The 23,057-nt window shown below is 49.0% G+C and overlaps 1 protein-coding gene and 1 long non-coding RNA gene across 8 annotated transcripts in view; one reads left to right on the top strand and one right to left on the bottom strand.

The window, feature by feature from the left end:
* The window catches only part of Lars2 (leucyl-tRNA synthetase 2, mitochondrial), a 93,563-nt gene that overhangs the window by 44,497 nt on the left and 26,009 nt on the right, over positions 1–23,057 (bottom strand). For all 7 annotated transcript variants that reach the window (XR_010051573.1, XR_001202906.3, XR_001202907.3 and 4 more), the window contains exons 4-5: positions 22,028–22,119; positions 20,360–20,420 (exon numbers count right to left, since the gene is read on the bottom strand). Coding sequence is in view for 4 of the 7 variants with exons in the window: in XM_005006837.4 (XP_005006894.1) it covers positions 20,360–20,420; positions 22,028–22,119 (153 nt within the window). In the remaining 3 variants the exon portion in view is untranslated. The remainder of the gene's footprint in view (positions 1–20,359; positions 20,421–22,027; positions 22,120–23,057) is intronic.
* LOC111753553 (uncharacterized) lies at positions 809–11,176 on the top strand. The gene is made up of 3 exons (XR_002788329.2): positions 809–938; positions 6,826–7,081; positions 10,974–11,176. It is a non-coding gene; the product is annotated as an uncharacterized LOC111753553 (long non-coding RNA).

Raw genomic sequence — 23,057 nt, 5'->3', positions numbered from 1 at the left:
GGTTCACGTAATTCCTTAGTGCCCCTTAACGTCAGGAGGTGGAGGAAGGGCTGGGGTGTGGCTGAGGGGTACAGAGCTTGCCCTGCACAACACAGGCCTTGGATTTGAAGCCCAGCGTTGCAAAACTACACCAAACACACACACACACACACACACACACACACGCACACACACACATGCACGCACACACACACATGCACGCACACACGCATGTACGCATGTGACAACAATAAAAAACAGGAAAGACATGGGTAAAGGGAGTGATGTTCCCACTGGCTCCACTGGTAACAGGCTTTTGCTAAAAGGCACACATCTATCAAAGTGCACTTAACTCATTTTTCTTAAAATGGAAAATGAGAGCCAGGCATGGTGGTATATGTGGGAGGATGGCCATGAGTTTGTGGCCAGCCTGGGTTACATAAGGGAGTTCAAGGCCAGTTTGGGCCCTGTCTCAAGAAAAAAGAAAAATAAATAAATAAATAAAAAGAAGAAAAGGAAAGGAAAAAGAAAGAAGATGACAGTTTCAAATCCAGGATGTAGGACAAGTTTATAGAAACCAAGCAAGGGGGCAAGTCAGCTCTTGGTGGCCCTAAGGGGCTACGTTTCTTATTTAAGGGTCCTTGGCCTTTTTTAAACTGTTTAGTAAAAAGAGCAGAGGAATAACTACTGGAAAACAAATTTTTACGTGTAAATAACTCAGCTTGGTCTGGCTCCCCTCCCACTGAGGGCAGAGAACAAGCATCGGTCTGGGGCCAGGCCTAGCAGGCCAGCACTAGGGCCTGAGCCACACACGTGCGCCCCCCGCCCAGCTCCCAGCTCCAGCTCCCATGTGACTCCCGGGGCATCTGGCAACGGCACATGCGCTTCTCCAGCCCCAGCCCCAACCCCCAAGCTCACTCTGCTGCCACGGTCCCCACTGGTCACTGTCAACTACCTAGGTAAGTGATTCAAAAATCTTTATTTTAATAAAAGCCAGGATGGTGACAGGGCTCAAGAGTGAGGGGCGGGTGGGTGTGGGGAAGTATCCCCAGCCTCTTACTGTGGCTGTATCTTTTTTCAAACTTCATTAGACATTTTTAAAGAAACATACAGAGCAAATATGAAAACTGACAACCGTTACATTTAGGAGGTCAGCAGCCTACTTATTTTTCTGTATCTTTGTTTGTAACAGAACAGTGGAGTAAGCCAGGAATGGTGGCACAAGCTTACACTCAGCACTGTCTCAAATTTGACCCCAGCTAGGGTAACTCGGAGACTCTGTCCCAAAATTTTCTTGCAAAGGGCTGGGGATACAGGTCAGGGTAAGGGCTTGGGTTTAATCCCCATATCATCAAAAGAAATCACACATATTTTTCATGAATATATACAGGGAGCTCATAATGAATACACATGTGTGTTCTAAGCCCCTGAATCTGCTTCCATGGACTGAGAGTACAAGTTATACAGCAATGAAGCAGCATTATCGTCACCTAAGTTCATGCTTCTGTTTTGTTTTTATTTTTGAGACATTCTCACTCTGTAATCCAGGCTGGCCTCGAGCTCACCATGGAACTCACAGCAATCCTCTTGCCTCGTATGTGCCACTGTGCCCAGCTAGGTTTGCAGTTTTAAAAGTTGGTTTTTTATAGCAACCAACTTTCTATACCTTCTATACAGAGGACTGGGGGAAAAGCCTTCAGTGACTGCATCAGCCAATCTCGGCCTGCCTGGGATGGATAGTGCTGTGTCTTGGGGTCAGCTGTCAGGACAGCGGGAGGCAGGGACCTCAGACCGATCCCATCTTGGGGATGGGCCGGACTCACTGCCTGGTCCAGGGGCCCAGGAATGCCCAGCCACACAGAGCCACTAGAGTAGATGCCAGCAAAGCTCATAAAGAGCCCAGCATCACCGTAACCTTCTAGAACCTTCTCTGACTTGTTCCTGTAAGTACAACCCAGACAAACAAAACTGGCTCTTTGTAGTCCTCCAATGCTTTGTCTTGGTCAAAATCATCAAAGCCGTCTTTCTGAATTAAGCTGCTTAGAAGCTTTTAAACAACTGGCTGGAAATCAAGGTCTTCTTTTCATGTTTCCCCTGGGACCTGCTCACTCTGCACCTAGATGCACACAGAAATGTTTGTGGTCCTTCCTCTCACTTTGTAAAGCAGGGGTCCTCAATCTGGAAGATTCCACTCCCTGGGGAACATGTGTCAGTGACTGGGAAATCTGTGTCTGTCATAGCTGCTTTCCAGTTTGTCTGCATGTTACTGGCACCTAATAAAGGACCCAGATGCTGAAAAAGAAAACCTGTAATGCACAAGACGGCACTCAAAACAAGAAGTTCCTCAGCCTCAAATATTACTAGCGCCAAGGTGGGAGAGCTTGACCTAAGGTTTTAAATGGTTGCAGCTTGAGTCTGAAAACTCAAGACTGTCCTGTCTGGAATGGTGGTTACTGGGGGCACGACCCGGAAGGGTTTCTCTCCCTCCTCAACTCTGCGCATCACCCTCTGCTTCCTGGCCACCATTGTGTGAGCTGCTCTCCTCCATGAGACCCTTCCTGCCTTGGAGTGGCTGACCATAGACTGAACCCTCTAAAACCCGTAAGCCAGAACAAACTTTTCTTCCTTTGATTTTTGGGTGTTGGGCAGCAGGAAAGGAACTGAAGGAACCACCACCCCTTCCAGAACCTCAGAGGCCAGACAAAGGAGTGACAGGTTTAGTACCACTGAAAGCCCAGTCTCTCATGCACAATGCTGCTTACTGGGAATGAGTGATTTATTTTACCATCTAAATGAAGAGTCATTAATATATACTGCCAAGAGAGGTCTAGCTTGGAAAATCTCACATGGATTTGTGGAACAAACTTTCTACTTTGAAGCTAGAGAAGCATACAGTTTTTCTTCACATGACACCAGTTTATTCCTCCCATGGAACAGCTGTTGAACAAGTAACTGTTTAGAGACCACCCACTGGATTCCGGTCCACGGCACCCACACATCCAGACCAGTGTTGCCTGCACCTACCAGGGTGAGCCCTGTGTATGGGCTGGGACTCCCTGGCACCCACATGTGCCCACACAGCATGGGATAGCACTAACCCAGTAAGACTTCTTGATGAGACCTCCAGAAAAGACAGAGGCCTGTGTTTCAGAATCTTCCCATTCATGGACATTTTCTTTGCTTTCCAATGAGCCCATAGTTTTTAATACAAAAAGTCAGGTAATTCAAACTTACAGCTCTAGAAGCAACTGTACTTCAGCTACGCTCCACGAGGTCTACATCAAGGTGTCAAATTTTATATCCTCCTGAGCTCTGGAATGCACAATCCAGCTGCCGAGATAGTAATTTATGGGCCTGGAATCTCAACTAGAATGATTCCTCTGTGCTACAATTTTATATCCTAGGATACTTGGCTCTGGCATAAACATATTTTGCACAGCCAGAGGCAAACACAGAGCCCAGTGCAGGAAGTGAGCTCTCTCAGAGCACAGGGCGGCTCAAGGCACCCTCTGGACCCTTGTACCACCACCTCTCAGTGCCCTACACATTTTAAAAGCCAAGCTGCCCAGCCAGTTGGTAGCTCCTGTGGCACAGCAATTTGCCAGTGACAAAGTGCAAGAGGCTGGTCAGAGCCACCTCAGCGCTGATGTGGAATGACATTTGCTCAGTGAGGAAGGCTCACTGGGCCAGCCCTGTTCAGGCATCCCCTGAGGACTTTGAAGAATGCGCTTCAGAGCCATGCTGCAATTCCCTACTTAGAAACAGGGTACCCATGACTGTCTCAGAGAGGTGCGGTGAGGATGGAAGCAGTCATGTGTGTGAAGCACAGGCTGGGCGCACAGGAGGGCATGCACCGGATGCTTTGTCTCCTCTTGTCATGATCAGAGTGACAGCCAGGGCAAGGTTGCCTCACCACCATGCCTCTCAAAGGGCGGGCACCTGGGGTGAGGGTGGGGACAGCAGAGCGCTGGGTACAAACAGTTACAGTCACTTTCCCAAAGTCAGCCTCTCACTAAGGAGAGCAAGCATTCAGGAGACAAAGACCAGAACACAGGCCCAGCTGGGCAAACTCGGCAGGCTGCTCCGGGTAGCCCTGGGGCAATCTGAGGTCGCCCCCCCCACCACGCTCCTCCTGCTTTGTGGGGCTCAGCTAGGTCTTTGCTTCTCGGTGCAAATCCACCTGTATCAGTCACGTCCTGACTCAGAACAGCTAAAGCTCATGCAAAGTCCTCACATGTTACCTCAAGGTTGCAACCTCCCCATGTTTAGCGATATCAGAGATTTAACAAAACAAACACAGCCCTGAAGCACCCAAGTGCTGGCCCGTGTGCTGGAAAGCAAGCACAGTGAAAAGGCTGAGCAGCCACTGCCGGTGTGCAGGGGTTTCCAGTCAGAGCTATGTCTCCATCCCCCCAGCCTCCGCCCCTAAAACAACAATCACAATCAGGAGCCCTCACTTCACCATCTCCTGTCTTGTGTATTTTTGTCTTCGTTATTTATTGCCACAGATCACAAGGGAATGCATGCAACACCCTTGCTTTTCATCTCTCCAGGGGGGGCTCAGCAAGCACAGGAAAGTGTGACCAAAGAGACACTGGACCTGGGACCCGGGACACTGCCCTCCCACAGACCTCAGATTCTCCCAGCAGGTCTCTGCCTCCTGGGCACAGGTTCTTTTACTTCCTGCTTCAGTGCCCTCTCTACTTTCAGAAAAGAAATGTAAGAAAACAGTAAAGAATAACTTTGCAGCCGCCACACATAAGCTTTCTTAGGCAGCTCCGCGTGCTTGGTGACCCGCTGTTGAGAAGGCCAGTCCTTCAGACCACATTTGCCTCCTTCTGGGAGGCCAAAGTGCAGAAAATTCACCCAGGCTGCCCTCGCCCTGTTGTGGGCACCCGGAGGAGGGAGTGGGAAGCTGCCCATTCCTCCTGTGGATGCTCCTATGGGACCTCAGGCAGCCAGGAGCGCAGTGCAGGCAGGGAGCTCTGCACAGCCCTGGCTGTAGGCATGCACCAGCCCTTCCTGTCTGTGAGTTCTCAGTCTCCCTCTCTCTCTGTCTCTGAAGCTGCTCTATGGAGAGGATCACGCGGCCAGCCGCGGACCAGCAAGGAGCCAGCCCTCCATCCAGCAGCTGCATACTGCATGCACAAGCCCAGAAGCAGACCTCATGCACGTCAGGGCTTTACACAGATCTTGGCCTTGAGGCAGCCTCGGGAAGGTGATGGAGACCCCTACAAAGTGTCCCATGCCTTGCAGGGCTGGGACAGCTGAGGGCACTGCCTCCAAGCCCACAGGCACTAAGAGGAAGCCCGTTCCACCCCAGAACAGTGATTTCGGGAGCCCATCTCAGCACAGCCCCCCGAAAGCAGGCCAGCCCTCCTTTCCACCTCTTGGTCTTTCCTGAGCTGCCCTGCTCTCCCCTGCCTAGGGCCCCTCACTGGGTGACTGCCACATTTAGCCTCTCCCATTGGAGGGGACAGCTGTTAAGGCTGGGGTGATTAATTCATCTTGAATCTAGTATTTGTCTAAGAATTCATTTTTCTGCAATTATGTTACTTTAACTCAGGACTAAGTTTACACTGAAAATGAGCTTTCTTTGTTCTGTTTTGTTTGAGACAGGGTCTCATTATGTAATCCGGGCTGGCCTCGCACTCACAGCAATCCTCCTGCCTCAGCCTCCTAAGTGGTGGGGTTATAGGCCATCCTCGGTGTGCTACCATGCCCAGCATGAAAATGAACATTTAAAGAAAACCAACAATGACAAACATTATACACTGCACTTTTATAGAGCACATGTTTTATTCTTAAAGGTTTTGCTTTTCAAATCTATGGTTATAAGACAGAATCTAGGTAATTTAAAAAGTTCATGTTCTACGTGTTCTTGAAACTAACTCAGAGAACAAGTGATATGGGCAGGGGGATCACAGCCTGTGTGGTTTTACAGACTGCTCCTGCTGGCGTGTGCCTGCAGTGGGTTACATACCCATGATCACAGTACCTGCGAGGCCGAGGCACGAGGATCTAGAATTCAAGGACAGCCTAGGACACACAGTGAATTGGAGGCCAGCCTAGAATATAGAGAAACTCTGTCTCAAAAAGCAAACAGAAAGAGACACTATCTACTTTCTTACTGAAAACAGCTGGATCAGCAAGCCCCTCTTTCTGCTCTATTTATTTATTTTTGGAGCCGGGGTCTTGTCATGTAGTATTCGGACTGATCTTGAACTCACTATGTAGCCCAGGCTGGTCTCTTGAACTAACAGCAGTTTTCCTGCCTCAGCCTTCCAAGTGCTGGGAATACAGGCGTGCACCACCACACCTGGTCTCTGCTACTTGCTTTTTATTGTTTTGTTTTTGTAGTACCAGGGATCGAACTCATAGCCTTGCACTTGCCAGGCAGGTGCTTACATCCCTGAGCTAAATCCCCGGCCCTCTGCTACCTTCTTGACCACTGTTTTTGAGTTTGTCATTTCCGTGGTAACCTGAATGTTATCCCTACTAAACACTACATGAGGTTCTATACATTATCCATAATCAGACAGGAGCAACAGTTTGCTTGATTTCTTGGTAATTGTTTCATGGAGGTGGTCTAACAATGCAGAAAGCTTTTCTAACCAGGCACCTAGGAACAAAGAACCCTGGTAACTACAAATGAGATTAATTGGTGTGAGTTGCAATTTATAATCAGTCTAGTTGGGCAGATGCGAGTATTCCAGCCGCCAGCACCACCCAATGGTCCATTTCCTAGAAGGAAAAGAACAAGAATGCGATTTGCGCCTCCTTAAAAATCCCAGGGCCATCAGGGCAGACTCCTGTATAAGACGTCTTCATGATGCCGCTCTGCAGGTTTCCTGAGTCACATCAGGGCTATTTGTCAGGCACCGGAAGAAGCCAGCAGAGGAGGAAAGATGGGCTCTCCACCCGGTCCCCAAGGGCAAGCAGCACTGACAGCAGCACCCTGGGTGAAATGCTTGGCTGCCATCAACACCATTCATCAAGCAGTGGCCATAGACTCTGAGCCGCATCGTGTGCACCGGCCAGGAAATAAAACCAATAAAACCACGGCCTTAGCGGAGTTCCCGGGATCACTCCGAAAGATTCGGTAAAGCTGCAGGCACCATCTTCTGCCACTGAGAAAGTGGAGAAGATTACAGCCCGAGGCATTTAGCTGTACTTAGTGTACACACACACACACACACACACACACATACACACACACACACACACACACACACACACCGAGTGATTAAAACACATAGAGAATGGTCACATTATGGTAAAAGATGCATTCTGTGATTTTCCTTCGAAATCCTCTCCCTCGCTTTGAACACCTTCTCCTGCCACTTCCTGAAGCAGCTCTGCGAGGCCTCCTTCATGAGGGTCTCAGAGAGGTTTCATCAGAAATACAGTGGCTGCCGCTGCTGAGCACCATCCAATGGAAAGGCAGCTCGTAAAAACAAGATGTGGGGACCTCAGCCACCTCACTCACCAATCTGGCACCATGTGACTTCCGGCTCTTCCCCAAAGTCAAAGTGACCAGGAAAGGTCAACATTTTGAACCAATTCAACATCAAGGGAGCCAGGACAGCATAACAAAAAACCCTTAAGAAAGAAGACTCCTGAGCTGCTGAAGAAAGTGGCAAGAACGACAGGATAAACACGTTGGAGGTGGGGGGTGCTGGTATTTTGAGGGGAGCTCATGGCAATGTATCTCTTACTGAAACACGTTTTTATAACTTGCATATTCGTTGTAGGTTTGATCATAACGCACATGTGTATGTATGCGGAATACAGATGCATATACATGTATACAGACACACATACACGAGAAACATAAGAATTGAAACACGGAGAAGAGAAGGCGGTGGGTAGGGATCTCAGCCTCTGAGCAATCACAATGATGAGTTCTGCGGATTCTTTTCATGCCCCTCGAGTCCCAGAATTACAGCTAACGAAGCTATTGGCCCAGAAATACCAAAGAAGAAAAAGAAAGATAGAAACAGCCAACTAACCCACTCTCTGTAGGTAAAGCACTAGGAGAGATATGGCCTGGCAAGGCAGAAAATTTTTAGACAACCACCATATTCCCCATCACACAGAAAAATCTGTGGCTCCAGGAGTGTGTCCCCAGAGACCAAGTGGAGAGCTGGGACCTCTGTCCCCTAAGCACGAATGAGCAAGCCCTGTCCCCTCTTTGTGTGATTAGGGGAGACCACAGGGGCCAGGACATCCATCTCTGGTCAGGCAGGATGACATGGTCCCCCTTTCTCTAGAGGGACAGTGTCAGAGGAGATTCAGAAATTCTGCCCCTGCTCAGCGGTAACAGGGCCACCCTGTCATAGTGTCAGTGAGGTCCAGACAGTGTCAGTGAGGACAGTAGTGAGGTGGCCCTCCCACTTCCAGGCAGGGTGGCATGGGCAAGATCCTAGTGGGGAGCTGTGTGTCTGCCCCTGAGCAGCAGTGACAGGACTCCGCTCCACTCCAGTGTCAGGGACTGACACGCAGAGCTCCTGGCCTTCTGGGTCACCTGGAAGGACCAAGGCAGCGGCTGTTTCACTACTGGAGCTTCAGATGAGGCCCACAAATGTGTCTTAAGCATGCTCTTAAAAGAATACTCGCAATACCCTGCTTCAGTCAAAAATCATTAATTATATGGAGAACCGGGAGGATCTGAGTGAATGAATAAAAATAATCAGCACCATCATGGTGATGACCCAAATGTCAAAATTATCTGACAAGGATTTCAGAGCAGACACCATTGATGCTTCTGTGAGCACTTACAAACACACTGGAATCAAGGGAGAAAACGGGAAGTCAGGAAAGAAAAAGAAGGGAATGAAAACTGCAGAACCAAAAACAAAAGCCAAAACACTCGGCCCACAGCGCCATGGATGGCCACAGCTGGGGTAAGGAATGTCCCCCGAGGCCCTTGTATTAAAGACTCCTTGGCCAGGGTGGCTCCAGTGGGCGGTCACAGGATCTGTAAAAGGCAGGGCCTTGAGGGGGCTCTTCTGGGTCACTGGGACACTGGAATTGCAGAACCCTGGCCCTTTCCTCTTCCTCTCTTTCTCAATTTCACCATTATGTGCAGCCTCACCACTGACCCCAACCCAGCATTGCAACTGACCATGGATGGAACCCTTCTCCACTGTAAGCCAAAAAAAGAAAGCTCCTGCCTCAGCCTCTTGAGGGGTAAGATTACAGGCACAGGCCACCATGCCCAGTGACCACACAGTGTGGTATTAACACACAGTGAAGTACTACTGTCTCATAAAGAAGGGTAAGCTTGAGTCACTTGTAGGAAAATAGATGTACCTCGAGACCACGATAGGATTTTTTGGGGGGAGCAGGGTCTTGCTATGCTGTTTGAGCTAGCATTGAACTGACTTTGAAGCCCAGGCTTGTCTCAAACTCACTGTGATCCACCTGCCTCAGCCTCTTGAATGCTGGGATTACAGGTGTGCTCTGCCAAGCCCAATGCGAGACCATAATGTTAAGGGGCCAGTAAGACACAAGCTGAAAATTCACATAGTTTCTCTTACTTGAAAAACTCAAATTAAAATGAGCAAAATGAAAGACAGACAGCAGGAACTAGGGAGACAGGAAAAGGACCTGGTGATGGGAGGAGCAGGGAGAGAGGGGAGGGGAAAGGGATGAAAGGACTCAGGTGTAACGTGCCTGTGCGCCAACTCCCCAAAGGGATGGAACCCTTGTTACTGCAAACACCTCCTCACCACAACGCATTAAGACAGTAACTTCGTCTCAGCACACTAAGGAGAGGCAGTGCCCAGTGCGGTTTGGATCTGCCAGTTTCACGGCTTTGCCCAGGGGCATAAAGGGCTTTGTGGACGGAAGGCTAAGAGGCAGAGGACACCGCATGCCCCAGGCGCAATCGCATGGCTCGCATGGCGGGGTGCATCCAGGCAGGGGTCCTTCTCTGGCCCTTCGCAGATCTAAGGCTCCAGAGGAGGCACCTCGGGAGTGACCACACAGGGAGCTGTAAAAGACATCCCTGGGGCAAGTGAGGAATTTGCATGCAGACTGGATATTATATAATTTGTGCCAGTATCTTTAGCTATTAAATAGCATTGTGGGTAGGTAGGAGAAATGTCCTAATTCTTCAGACAGAAATACTGAAGTACTTAGAGACAACATGCCATAATGCCTGCAAGTCACACTTAAATAATCCAGAGAGACAGAGAGAAAACACACACACACACACACACGTATGCACGCACACACGCACACACAATAATATACACACACATATATATGTATATAAAAGCAGCTGAGGGCTGAGGGTTTAGCTCACCAGCATAAGCATCGCCTTGCAAGTGTGAAGTCCTGAGTTCAATCCTCGGCACCAAAAAAACACTCCTTAAAAACACAGCTAGTTTGGTAGCACACACCCATAATCCCAGCACCTTGGGAGGCTGAGACAGGAAGATCATGAATTCAACCCCAGCCTGGCAATGTAGCAATTTAGCAGGACCCTAACTCCAAACTTAAAGTTTTTTTTGATGAGCTGAGGATGTAGCTTAGTGCAAAAGCCCTGGGCTCAATCCCTGGTACCACCAAGCAAGGAAGCAAGCACAGAAATGAACACACAAAACCCAGATGTGGAGGAAGAGGTCTGGAGACAGAGGTGGTGATGGCTGCACAACAGGAACACACTTCGTGCCCTCAGACTGGACCCTTAGAAATGATGAATCTGGAAGTTGTTTCTGTTGTTTCTGCTACTATAACAAAAGTTCCCTAGAAAACAGTCATAGGCAAAGCACCCACGAGGTGGTGAACTGTACTGACCGACTACCGGTACCGATCGGGGATCTGAACGGTGGTCACCTACAGGGCAGGGCCGAGGCTGAGCAAAAAAGAGGGGCACAAGGAGCTCTGGGTTTTCCTTCTCAATCCTGTTGTAAGCAGCACTTTAAAATAATCAGCTCTACCTATTTTATTTACTTATTTTTAATTTGCTTTGGGCTTTTTGACAGGGTCTTGTGGTGTGGTTCCGGCTGGCTTTACAGTCACCACGTGGCCCAGGCTGCCCTGGAAACTGCGGCAAGACCGAGGCTGCAGCCTCCTGGGTGCGGCACTGCATCTGGTTTATACCTACATGTTTTATGTTCCAGGCTATACATGTCTGTTACTTCACGGTGAAAGGAAGTGAGAAAAATAAAACTTCTATTTGCAAAAACATTGCCTATTGTGCTTTTCTGGAGATGATTCTTGCTAAGTGGCCCAAGTTGCCTTTGAACTCCTGGGCCTGAATGATTCTCCTGCCTCAACCTACCCCGTAGCCGGGACTGTAATTACACACCATGGCTGGCTCACTGTTTTGAACCGTGTGCTTTTACCACTCAGTTATGCTCTGTAGCTTACGCCAGAAATGACTGATGATGAGCCTGTATCCTGAGTCCTACCTAATAAGGTCGGGGAGCATGAACATTCCCCAGATTCTTTTTTTCTAAACAGAAAAACAAGATGACAGCCCCATTCCATCAGAAACTCTCAGGGTGAGGCCAGGAAACCCATGCTTTGCAAGCCCCCTTGGGAACCGGGAGGTCCACGGAGTCTGAGGACACACACAAACAATTGCTGGTATTCTCACAGAGTAACAAACCCACCTTCCAGCCTTTTGGGCCATCCTTCCGGTACGCAGACGGCTCCCGAGCCCGCGTGTCCACACTCACATGTCCTAGCAAACCTGAGACTGACCCAGCTGCAGAGCTTGTGTGTTTGCTTTCCAGGGCCCCTCAAGAGAGAGCTCACCTCTCTGAGTAACAAGCTGCCTTCCCTTGGAAAGAAACTGTGGTTTGAAGAAGGCAAGACATGATGCCCACCAGGTGTCACTGCCGTCTGTCACCTGTACCCACGCCCCCTAGGTGAATCCTGAAAGCGCTTATCCAGTCTGAAGCCAGAAGCACTAGTCCCTAGCCCCATGTGCGCCCTGCTAGGAACAACCTGCCTGCGCTCACATCCAGCAGGCGCTCACAGGGCGGAGCAGCGGCCTCATACCCTGCTCTGGGCTGGCCCAGCTCCCTGGGAGGTTGCAGCATGCACCCCATCTCTGAAGGAGGGGACAGGGTCCTGACCCCATGGTGACCAGCTGCAGCCTTCTGGGGCACAGATTCATGCTGAGTGTCAAGGATCACAGCTAAAAACGGTCCCCCTTTCCCCTGCCAAGGTCCAGGCCTGATGCGAGGAAATCCTGCGTGAAAAGGTTAATTTTCAGACTAGAGGCAGAAGCGGGAATCCAGAGCAGAGACCTGCCAGATGGACTGCTGCGGCTGTGGCTCCGGGAGGACTTGAAAGGGACCAGGAGAGCGGAGCATCTGAGCCTGTTCCATGTTACCAAGGCAACCAGCTCCGCTCAGCAAGGGGAAGCCTGCCAACCAGGTTCTCCGACACAGGCTTGAGAACCCAAGTTCTACGTCTTAAGCTATTCTTTATATTCTTTTAAAATAAAGAGCATCTAATAATGCATGTATCTGTTATTATTCGGAGGCCTCATTATTTCCTGTAGTTCAATTCTTTCTATCAGACATCCAGGCCTCTGCATAAGAAAAGCACCAAGCTCGAGAGGGCCTGGAAGCAATAACAGTCCACCCTTCACAACCACGCAAATCTTGTTGTCTTTGGAAATGAACCCAGGTGGGGACTATGTGGGGAGACTGTGGGATTGGGTGGATAGAGGGTGAAGCTCCTATGTCGCAGCATTCATGCGTGGGTGGGGGAGAAACGGCTGAAACAGTCCTGAGGAACTGTGGGCAGAGGCACCCACGGAAGGAGAAAAATACTTAAAACTCCAGTATGGAAGTATGGAACCTGCTCTCCAGGCACCGTTCACTGTGCGATGTGTGACCCCGGAATCACAATGGCAAGAATGCAAGCAAGCAGGACAGTCTTTATATTTTAGGGGCATAAAGTAAGGGCGTAGCAGGTGACACAGGTGGGCTGGGAGGTAGGGGTGGACACGCTTGGAAGGATCCTGGTCACCAGAGGTCTGTCTGACACAGAGCAGGCAGGGTGCGGCAGTGACGTAGCCCCACCACCATCCACCTGCCACCTTTTCCCCAGCGAGCGCCGAGTACAGGAAGAACGTGAGGCCACATCTCAAAAGCATGTCTGGGGACTACTGTCTCAGGAGACAAAGACTTTTGTGGTCACCTCAGCTCAGTGGGGCAATGGTGGTCAGCTCCGCACGTGTTCAGAGGATGCCAGAAATCAGACAGGGGTGTTTAAAATCCTATGAAAAGGAGGGCAAATAAAAACACGAGCTCTCTACACAGAAGACTCAGAAAACAGCCAACTGGTGATGATGTCACCAAGCGGAACCGAGGAGAGCTGTGTCCCTGCTCCGCCGTTTACACAGGCCAGGGCTGCTCCTGCTTCGCCTGCTTTGCCTGCTCCAGGGGCGCTCAGGCTCCAATTTGAGCCCCGTCTCCTTGAGAGGGTTTTTTCTTTTACACTTGTCTCACTAGGAAAGCAATGCCTAGGCACTGCCCTCACACAGTTCCAGGCCCAGGTCTAATGCAATCAGGACCCGCAGCCTACGCCTGGTCCAGCGCCTACTCAGGCTCCAGAGTCCCGGGCAGAAGGCTTTAGGAACAGAAGCCACGCTTGCTCCCCGTCCACTCTGTGTCCTGTCGTGAGGAGCTGGAAGGGCCAGCCCTCGGGCTAGTTCCTAAGTACCAACTTACGCCTGGACTTGGAGTTCAGTGCGGGAACTGAATATCCCCAAAGGCTCTGCACCCCAGCTCTTCGGCACTTCAGGAGGTGAGGCTGGGGGGGCTGTGTGTCCCAGTATTGGAGTTGCATGCTCAGAAGGACGGAGGGAGCTCCCCTTCTTCCTTTCTCTCCTTTGCTCCTGGCCATGAGGCAGACCCTGTCCCATCCACTGCCTCCCCAAGGGTAGAAAGCACCAGGGCCAGTGAGTCACGGGTGAGAATCAGTGACACTGGGTGAGAACCAGTGAAACCGTGAGCCCAGGGAAGCCTTCCTCTCCCTGTGCTGACTGTCATGGATGTTTGCTACAGTGCTGGAAAGCTGACTCACACACATGCAGTCCACACCTTCTGAGAAGGCTGCGACTGTTTTAGAAAGGAGCCCTTCCTCCACTGCAGGGAGGCATTTATTCCCTCTCTGCTCTTCCCTCAGCAAATGCTCTCAGCTAGTCACGGTCAACTTTCAGTTTGCTCCTTTCCTTCTCCTCAATGGCTCCACAGGCTGCGTTACAGTTTTTTATGAAAAACTGAAGCCAGAGCTGGGCGTGGTGGTGTACACCCATAATTCCAGCACTTGGGAGGCTGAGGCAGGCAGGTGGATCGCCACAAATTCAAGGCCAGCCTGAGACCCCGTCTTAAACCCCCACCTGAGCAAAGAAAGAAAGAAAGCAGGCAAAGGAAGAGAGAAGAAGGAAAGAAAAAGTGAAAGCAGTGCTGAGCTGAGACGCCCTGAGACTGTCCTGCTGGCTCATGAGAGGTGCGTTTATTCCACAAGTATGCACTTGGGGTTCAATCCAGGCGATGGGGCCCTTGAGAGGCAGCTGGGAGCTGGGGCTCCCCTACACGGCTCCCACCCCGGCAGGGCAGGAGGAAGCGCTAGGACCAGGCTCCACGTTGGCGTGCTGTCTGGAGGAGGACGATGCCATTTCTGAGCCGCCTTATTTTTCTAAATACTCTCTTCATGTCAGCCAGCCATCTGCTGAGTTATCCGGCTTTCCTGAGACTTCAGGAATGGCGCTTGCAAAAGGCAGAGCTTTCCTCATTGATCAAATGAACCCTTTCCTCTTCCTCCTGTGTCCCATTAGAAAAATGCCCCTGGACTTGGGACACAGGGGCCTCCTGAACACAGGTCTCTAAACCTGCTCCTACTCCTCCATTCAAAGGACCTAGACAGAAAGATGGGGAGGGGCTCCAGAGTGGCATGGGTCTTGGAGAGAGTGCAAGGGGCCAGGGACAGGCCGGGGTGGCCAGGACTTCCAGCAGATGGGCTCGGACTCCACAAAAGCCCCACCTGCCACCCTGTCTCTCTCCATCTTAGGAATAGGTTGTGTCCCCGAGAAGCGGGGTTCAGGCAGTCCTGTATGACAGGGCGAGGTGGAGGGGACATGGGTCTGTGGACAGAAGAAAGGCCACAGTCTGATCCTTCTGGCACGGAGGCTCAGCAGTGCATGGGACAGTCAGCATTGGGGCGCATGGATGATACCAGCACCCACACCTGTGTAAAGGTCAGAGCGGGGAGCACTGGCATAGGGCCGCCAAAGCAAGAGTGAAGTAACAGAGGATGCAGATTGCGACAGGGCCCCACCCAAGGGCCCCACCCACCCTGAAGTGCACAGGGCCCCTCTGACCCTGACGACCCTCACTCAAGAGCAGATATCCATGCAGCGTCACAGGGTGATTTGGAAACAGACGGGAAAAGTGCAGCATTCGAAACTTGTGACAAAGACTTCGCTTCCCCCAGAAAGCAAAAATAATCCCCAAAGCAAGGAGTTGCATTCAACAGCTTCTGAACATCTATGGCACAGGAAGATGAAAACGTCAGTTCTTTTCTTGGGAAAGAAAATGGGAGCTGGAGGAGAAAAAAATAAATCTAAACATACGATCGCAAAATTGATTTGGTGTTACACCGACTACAGAAACGGGGTGAGGGAGAGCAAGACAAGGTGACAAAACGTCCACAACAGAGGGCCCACAGATAGTCCAGGTCCTCACAAAGACCCAGAGGACCCACAGTGAACAGACCCCTGCCGTGGTCCTAGGCGGGAAGCGCCAGGCAAAACCAAGACCCAGGGACAGACACAGAGAAATGTGCAATGACGTAGTCATGCAAGGACAGAGAAAGACACAGCCCAGCAGCATCCACACGAGCAGGAGGTACAGTCCATAGACAGAGGGATGGCTCTGGCTGCCCTCAGACTCTCCAGCAACAGACACTGGAGCTGGGCACAGTGGCACCCGGGCAACCCAGCTCTCAGAGGCTGAGGCAGGAGGATCGTAGGACCCGAGCCAACCTGGGCAACTCGACGAGACCTTGTCACAACATAGCATATACCGCACTGCACCATACCATTCTACACCACAGTTATAGCATACCATTGCCACACACCACTCCATACCATGCCAAACCAAAGCACACTGTACCACACCACACACCACTCTGTAACACACCAAACCACGCCACACCACACCACACCACACCATGCCAAACCATCCCATACTATGCCCAATCACACCATAGCCTACCAAACCACATCATACCAAACCAATAAATCTATACATCTGATTAAACTGCATAAAATTGCTAGTACTATTATACATACAAGTGCACACACACACAAATGACTTCATGTACAAACTGGAGAAAGCTGAGTAAGACTTGTTAGTAGCATTGTGCTGGTCCTGCTTTTTGGTATTACTATATTATGCAAAACCATCATGCTACTGTCCTGACAACTTCCTGTGATCCATAAGTGCTCTGCAAAATAATAATACTGAGAACAATGGACCAAGGTCTGCTACAGAAAGAACGATAATGAGGAGCCCAGTCTTGCAAAGGTGCGGATGGAGTCACGCTGATTAGGAAAGAGTGAGAGACTTTACAGATTCCAAAGCAAGAGACAAAACAAAATTTAAAAATTAAAAACACAGAAGGACAGTTGTTATGGACCGTGGCATCTAGATGTCCCCCAAAGCCTTGCGTGGTCATGTGGGGCTTTCCGGAGGTGGCTGGATTGAGGTTGTATGCTGCTGGGATCAGGGCGGGATGCTGGGAATAAGGTGGTGCTACCCTAAAGGTTCAGAGCCTGGGTAAAAGTGAAAGGGACCCGAAGAAGGTTGCTGTGTGTCACCTGCGGCCTTCTGCCTGCCTGCTCTACGGTGCCCCTCTGCCGCGCCACCCTGCTGTGGAGCCAACCAAACATGGGGTGAACTTCTGTGAATTGTGAGCCAAGTAACCCTTTCCTGCTTTAACCTGTGTGTCAGGTACTTTCTCTTAGCAATGAGAAAACTAAGACAACAGTTGATTCTAAAAGTCTACTGACAAGCACTAAAGTTAAAGAGCATTAGCTTTAAATAACTGTTATATACGATTATAAAACTGGAAGCAAATATTACATATGTTTGAGTGAATGTGATTATAAAAATTACACTATTACTATAAACTAGGTCTAGAATCTCAATATAAAACAGACAAATAAATAACCTTGAGAACAGATTAATAAAATGGAAAGTATAACTACTATTACTTTCCTTAGAAGGAGACCAAGAAAAATATAATTTTATTTTTTATGTTGATACCAAACATAGGCTGTTTAAAGAATCCCAAGCCCTTGAAGCAATCTCTTAACAGAATTCAGAACAGAATTAAAACTCTGGAGAAAAAAGAAAGCAAAATCTAAAATGCAAGACACCTTGAAAAGAAAGAACTCTTAAAATTTAAAACTCTGGCTGGGTCTGGTAGCTCACGCCTATAATCCCAGCAATCAGGAGGCTGAGGCAGGAGGATGGCTGTGAGTTTGAGGTCAGCCTGGGTTACACAGTGAGACTGTCTCACGAAAACCAACCAAACAACAAATAAAATTTAAAACTCTGTTTTGGAGTTCTGATTGGAAAATAGGAGCCGGGGGTGTGGCATGGTGGTACAGTACTGGCTGTGCCTGGCTGTGGCCCTGGCTTCCACTCCAACACCAAGGAAAATAAGCAGAAGTTGTGAAATAAATATAAACAGCACATTCCCTTTTCTGCTAAAGACAAAGACTCCAGGTTGGCCAAGAGAAGGTTTCCCCACCTCTTCTGCCCATATTCTAAGTTTAAATTAATTCTATCTATAAATTGATAAAAGAAATCAACTAATACAGGCTAAACTTTTTTTTAAATGGATAAAACATTTCAGGAAACAAAAACATAGGAAAACAGGCACAGCATGAATATCAGACAATGAAAAGATTTGAAATCAAGTATTAAAATGAATTATAAAACACTGTAAGTTTTAAGCTTAGTACTGATATAATAACAAGGGCACCAAAAGAACTGACACACAGGATCTAGTAACAGTGTAAAAGAATTTCTACAATAAAGAAGATGCTTATTAGGTGAAAAATGACTTTTTATAATGCAAAAAACAGACAACAAGTAATCAGAAAAAACAGTATTCGAAAGAAAATAAAGCTCATTTAAAAACACAAGCATCCCTATGTATATTGACAAAAGATTTGATTAGATCCTTGACTCAAGCACCCTAGATTCAAATGTTCAGGAAACACCTGGAAAAAACCTGCCATCACTGATGTGAAATCACTAATAATAAGACGGCATGGAACAGCAGTAGAAGTCTCGGGAGCGGGACTCTGGTAACATCATGGAGGGTAGCTCAGCAACACCCATCACCACCCTCCACCTCGTTCTTGGCTCCTTCCAGGACCCACCTTCAGGAAATGGACCCCGTCTGTTAAGAGTCCTCCCAGGTGTGGGGGGACTGGCAGAGTGGAGCAGCCCAGCCCTGCCCACGGGGTGACCATTGATGGAGCAACCCAGAGAGGTAACTTACACAGGTAGCACCTGTGTGGTACTGGCCCAGTGCAACTCTGCAGATGACACCCACTTGATGGACTGAGAGGTGCCCGAACCCCTCGCATGAAAGGCAGCCAGCTAGCACGCTTCCGAATGAAGGCCTTGGCCTAATGGGTGGGTCAGTGCTCGGTGATTTTAGTATTCATCTGGGGAGATCCACGAATATTCATTTAAAGTGAGATAATCATCACTTCGGGTCAGATGGTATAGTCACATTATGAGAAAAAAACTTGCATTTTCTAGAGCTTTCTGGACTTCAGACTTGCACAAGAGCCACAGATCATCTGTACTTGTAACATAGGAACATCAGTCTCTGCCTCAGGGTATAATCCTGAGACAGGGATGAAAAGCCATAAATGATTCATAAAAAGCAAAACCGAACAACTCTGAAGTCACCTTTTCAAAGAACATTTAATAAGACGTAAAAATATTCAATACTAAAAAATCAGTAAGATGAAAAATTGTGTATGTATAGTATAGGTCAGTAGTAGAGACCTTAACTAGCTTGCTTTGTTGAAAGCTCTGGGTTCAATCTCCAGCATCTAAATGAATAAATTAATTAATGTGTATAAAAGCAAATCATATAGAAGTTCTTAATTCTGGAATGAAAGACTGCAAGGAACCATACCAGGAGATTAAATTAGCTGCTTAGGATTTTTATACTTTTCTGTACTTTCTAATCTGCTACAACAATCAGGAAAACAATTTGACAATTTCTGAGCCACTTAGGGCTGCCTCTGCTGTGCAGGATTTGGCCGGCCACCATTCTGGACAACCAGGGAGTCCCTGCTTGCCTGTGGGAACCCATCTCATCCTCAGCCTGCTCAGGTACCACCCAGTGCTTCCTCTCCCATCACCCACGCTCTGCTGATCCCTCAGGACCATGTGACACGGGCACCAGGACTCTTCTGCCTCTGCCAAATCAAACACAGCACCCCTGCCCATTGGTGGTACCCAGGCACCAGCGATGCCCCGTTAGAATTTACCTTGGCTGGTACCTTTACCTTAAGAAGTTTCAGAAAGAAACAGAAAATGGCCCAAGGCCTGTCCACAAGCTTGCCTTTGGCTCTTCCCACTGCGCTCCTCAGATTTTAGTCATGTAAGGAATTAGGTGTGGAGAGCTCACTGCCTTTACCACGGTGCTTCTCCGCACTCAAGGGACATAAGTGCACAGAACAAGCAAGGACATCCCAGTGATTCTGCATAGGAAGCGCATGCTGGGAGGGCTGGTGACACAGAAGGGGCCTTTGAGAGGGACAAGCAGCAGTCCCCAGTGGCCAGCCACTGCCCAGCGGCTAAGCCCTGCAGGGCCCCATCATGGTCAGTGTAACTCTGGGCCTTCTGAGTCCTCCTGGGTCTGACATTCTCACTGGTTTTGGTGCCTAAAGATTTACAAACTGCAGGCACCGAAAGACCACATGGGATGGCATCACTGGACTGTTACGAGCCTTCATTCCAAACTTGGAAGAAAACATACACAAACGGCCAGGTGCCTTACACACAAGCCACTTGGAGGCCTGCAGTGGATAGTTGCACCCTCTGACACACTCGTCTTTCAAACCGTGGCTCACAGCAAACGAAATCCTGAGCCAAGCTTTGGCCACACAGACACATGTCTACCCACGAAGTCCACTGAGAAGTTAACTCTCATAGTTTAATCACACAGAAAATTACTCGATTGCAGCAGATTCTGCACTCAGGATTCTTCCCTCAGTTCCCTTCTCCCACCCGGAGCCCAGGGACAGAGCCCCACTCGAGGGGCCCCTTTCTCCCCACCGAGCCCTCCAGGAGGCAGGCCGACTCACCCTGTCCCAGCTGAAGCACAGGCCCAGTTGGTCAAGCTGGCTCTTCATGTGCTTGATATTACTGTGGAGCAAAGGAAGAGAAGCTGGGTGTGGATGTGAGTTAAAGTCACCAACACACGGCACTTTGAGAACTCGGAGAAAAACTGGGAAAGTCTAGATCATTTGGAGGGGCTTAGGGTGTTGTTTTACCCCAGCAGAAAAATTTTTATCACTAAGAATCAGCAAAAAAACCAATACATTAGAGGACACCTATGATCTGAACACATACACAATCTACTAAACACCAAAGTGGTCTTGGCCCTGGGGAATGGGCCCTTTCCTGGGCTATGCAGAGACAGATCCTTGGGTACAGGTACTCCTGGCCCAGGTCTGCATCCTGTTCAAGTTTATGCCACACAATTACAGTTTTAAAAGTGACTTAAAACACAAACCTCCAGGAATAAACTATGGAAATTCTAAACTGCTGGGCAGGGTTTGCTGCTTGCTTAGCTGATAACAGGCCCTGGGCTGGATCCTGACACCACAAAGATGGAAACAAACAACACAAAAACAACATAGTGCACTGCGGATCAAAATCGAAAATGCAAAACCGTCCAACAACTGGAAAACAGGGAGATTAGCAAGCTAATCAACTTATCATATTAATAGGGAATAAGGAAATAAATCATTTTTTAAAAGAAAAATAACCAATTCGTTTGTATAGCATCTTCTTTCCATTCTAACACAATGAAAATATGCAAAGCCCTCCATGTGATTTCTGATTAGCTAATAACAACTGATCTAATTCCAGGTCCTGCAAAAACACTTTGCAGAAAGGTGCTTATTCTTTATTTAATCACGTGAGGTAGCAGCGTTGACAACATCTGAGATAAGGAAATCAAGGCACAGAGAGATTAAGTAATTTGCTCAAGGTGACCAGCTACAAGAAAGAAAGGTGGAATCTGCTCCCAGGCAGCCTGGTGCAGGCGCTCTGGGGAGGGGGCGCAGCCTGTGTCTGTAAAGGCTGGGGACGTACATCGAGGGCTCCGCATTACGTTCCTTGCCCCAACCACTCAACTCTGCCACTGTGTCACCAAAGCTATGGGAAGGTACAAATGCATGTGACAGTCCCCCAGTAAAACTTTACTGACAACAATAAGCAGGCCAGACTGGCCCACGGGCCACTGTTTGCTACCCTCTCGTCAGGCTCACACCAAACTCATGCAATGTTGATCAACTGCGGGGCACGATGGCTTCCTTTTGCTCCTCTCTCCATTAATCTAGAATGAACTACAAGTGGAAAAGTAGAAAGCAGGGACTAACAGGGAAAAGGGAAAAATCAGAAGAAATGTTAACACAGCATTTGACTACAGACCAAACTAAAGTCAAGAGGACACAAAGCATCGTGGAAACAGAATGTGATTCTTGCCTCTTCTTTTCCTCCCAAATGGAAATGCATGAAGGAAGCACTTGGTAAACAACAAATGAATGAACATGTGACGGATAAACGCCAGCCCTCTTGGGCCTTTATAGACAAGTGTTCAGAAAGACAGACACCTGCGGAAGCCATCCCGCTTGTCTCCTGCTAGGCTGCAGAGTTCAGCTCTGCTCTCTAGCTCTCATGTGTAGGCTAAAAAGGAACTTCAAAGTCTTTTATACACGCGTTTAAATGTGCCCATAATCACGTACCTTTGTGTCCAACTTTGTGGGTGTAGGTTCCTCTCTATGGCGGCATTTTCGGCAGGCAACCCGAATGCGTCCCAGCCCATGGGGTGGATGACCTGGCACGAAGAGGAGAAACGTGGGCCACAGAAAATCACTGACCACGTGCGTTCCCCTGTGGACACACCGCATCCCTCCCTGAGAGATCTGGGTAGAGATCGGCCTGAAAAGTCAGCACAGAAGGAAATCTAGAAGGTTCACAACAAAGTGCAGACAGCTGTTATCTCTGAGGCGGGCTTTTCCTGGGTACACTTTATTTTCTCTTCCCTGCCTGTATGGTTTAGCATAAACCCAAACTGCCTTCCTACCATTACAAAATGCTCTTTTCAATTGAAAAAAGTCTATGTATATGAAGTTATATGCTTTCACAATGCTCCTCCTGTGTCCAAAGTCTCCAATCAAGGAGCTAGGCTGTCCAAGATAGCAGCCGGCAGTTGCCCATGGCTACAGACAGTTCAGCTCGATGGGAATTAAACAAAACTAAAAATTCAGATCCTCAGTCTCACTCGTCACTTTCCAAAAGTGCAACAGCCACATACGGCTGGTGGCTCCTGAGCCAGACAGCGCAGATACAGACCACTGCCATGGCCACAAGAAGGCCACTGATGCGTGTTGTGACCCAGAGCCACATGGGTGGCTCTTAGCAGCCCCTGCTCTGTGTTCACCTGAGAAGGTCCCCCTCAGCATCTCCTCAGCAGCCCAGGCCACTCTCTTTCTCAGAAACTTACCTGAATCTGACACACATGCCCACCTGGTGCCCAGGACCACCCTGCCCAAGTATATCCTGAACCCTAGAGCTCCACTCTCCTCCCCTGCTCCTGGAACCAAATCAACACCCCTGAAAGGCCCGCTGCCCATTCTTCCCAGAAGCTCCTCATTTCCTCCCAGCCTTATGCAAACTGCCAGGGATGTGGAAATGAGCCAGGTACACACCCAAGAATGGAGCAGAACAGCTTCCGAGATGCATGTGAGGAAACCTGAGACCAAACTCTGCTTG

Source organism: Cavia porcellus, unplaced genomic scaffold (genome assembly GCF_034190915.1).
Source record: "Cavia porcellus strain 051 isolate PalLab524CR breed Dunkin Hartley unplaced genomic scaffold, mCavPor4.1 scaffold_14, whole genome shotgun sequence".
NCBI lineage: Eukaryota > Metazoa > Chordata > Mammalia > Rodentia > Caviidae > Cavia > Cavia porcellus.
This window is presented reverse-complemented; position numbering and strand designations above follow the sequence as displayed.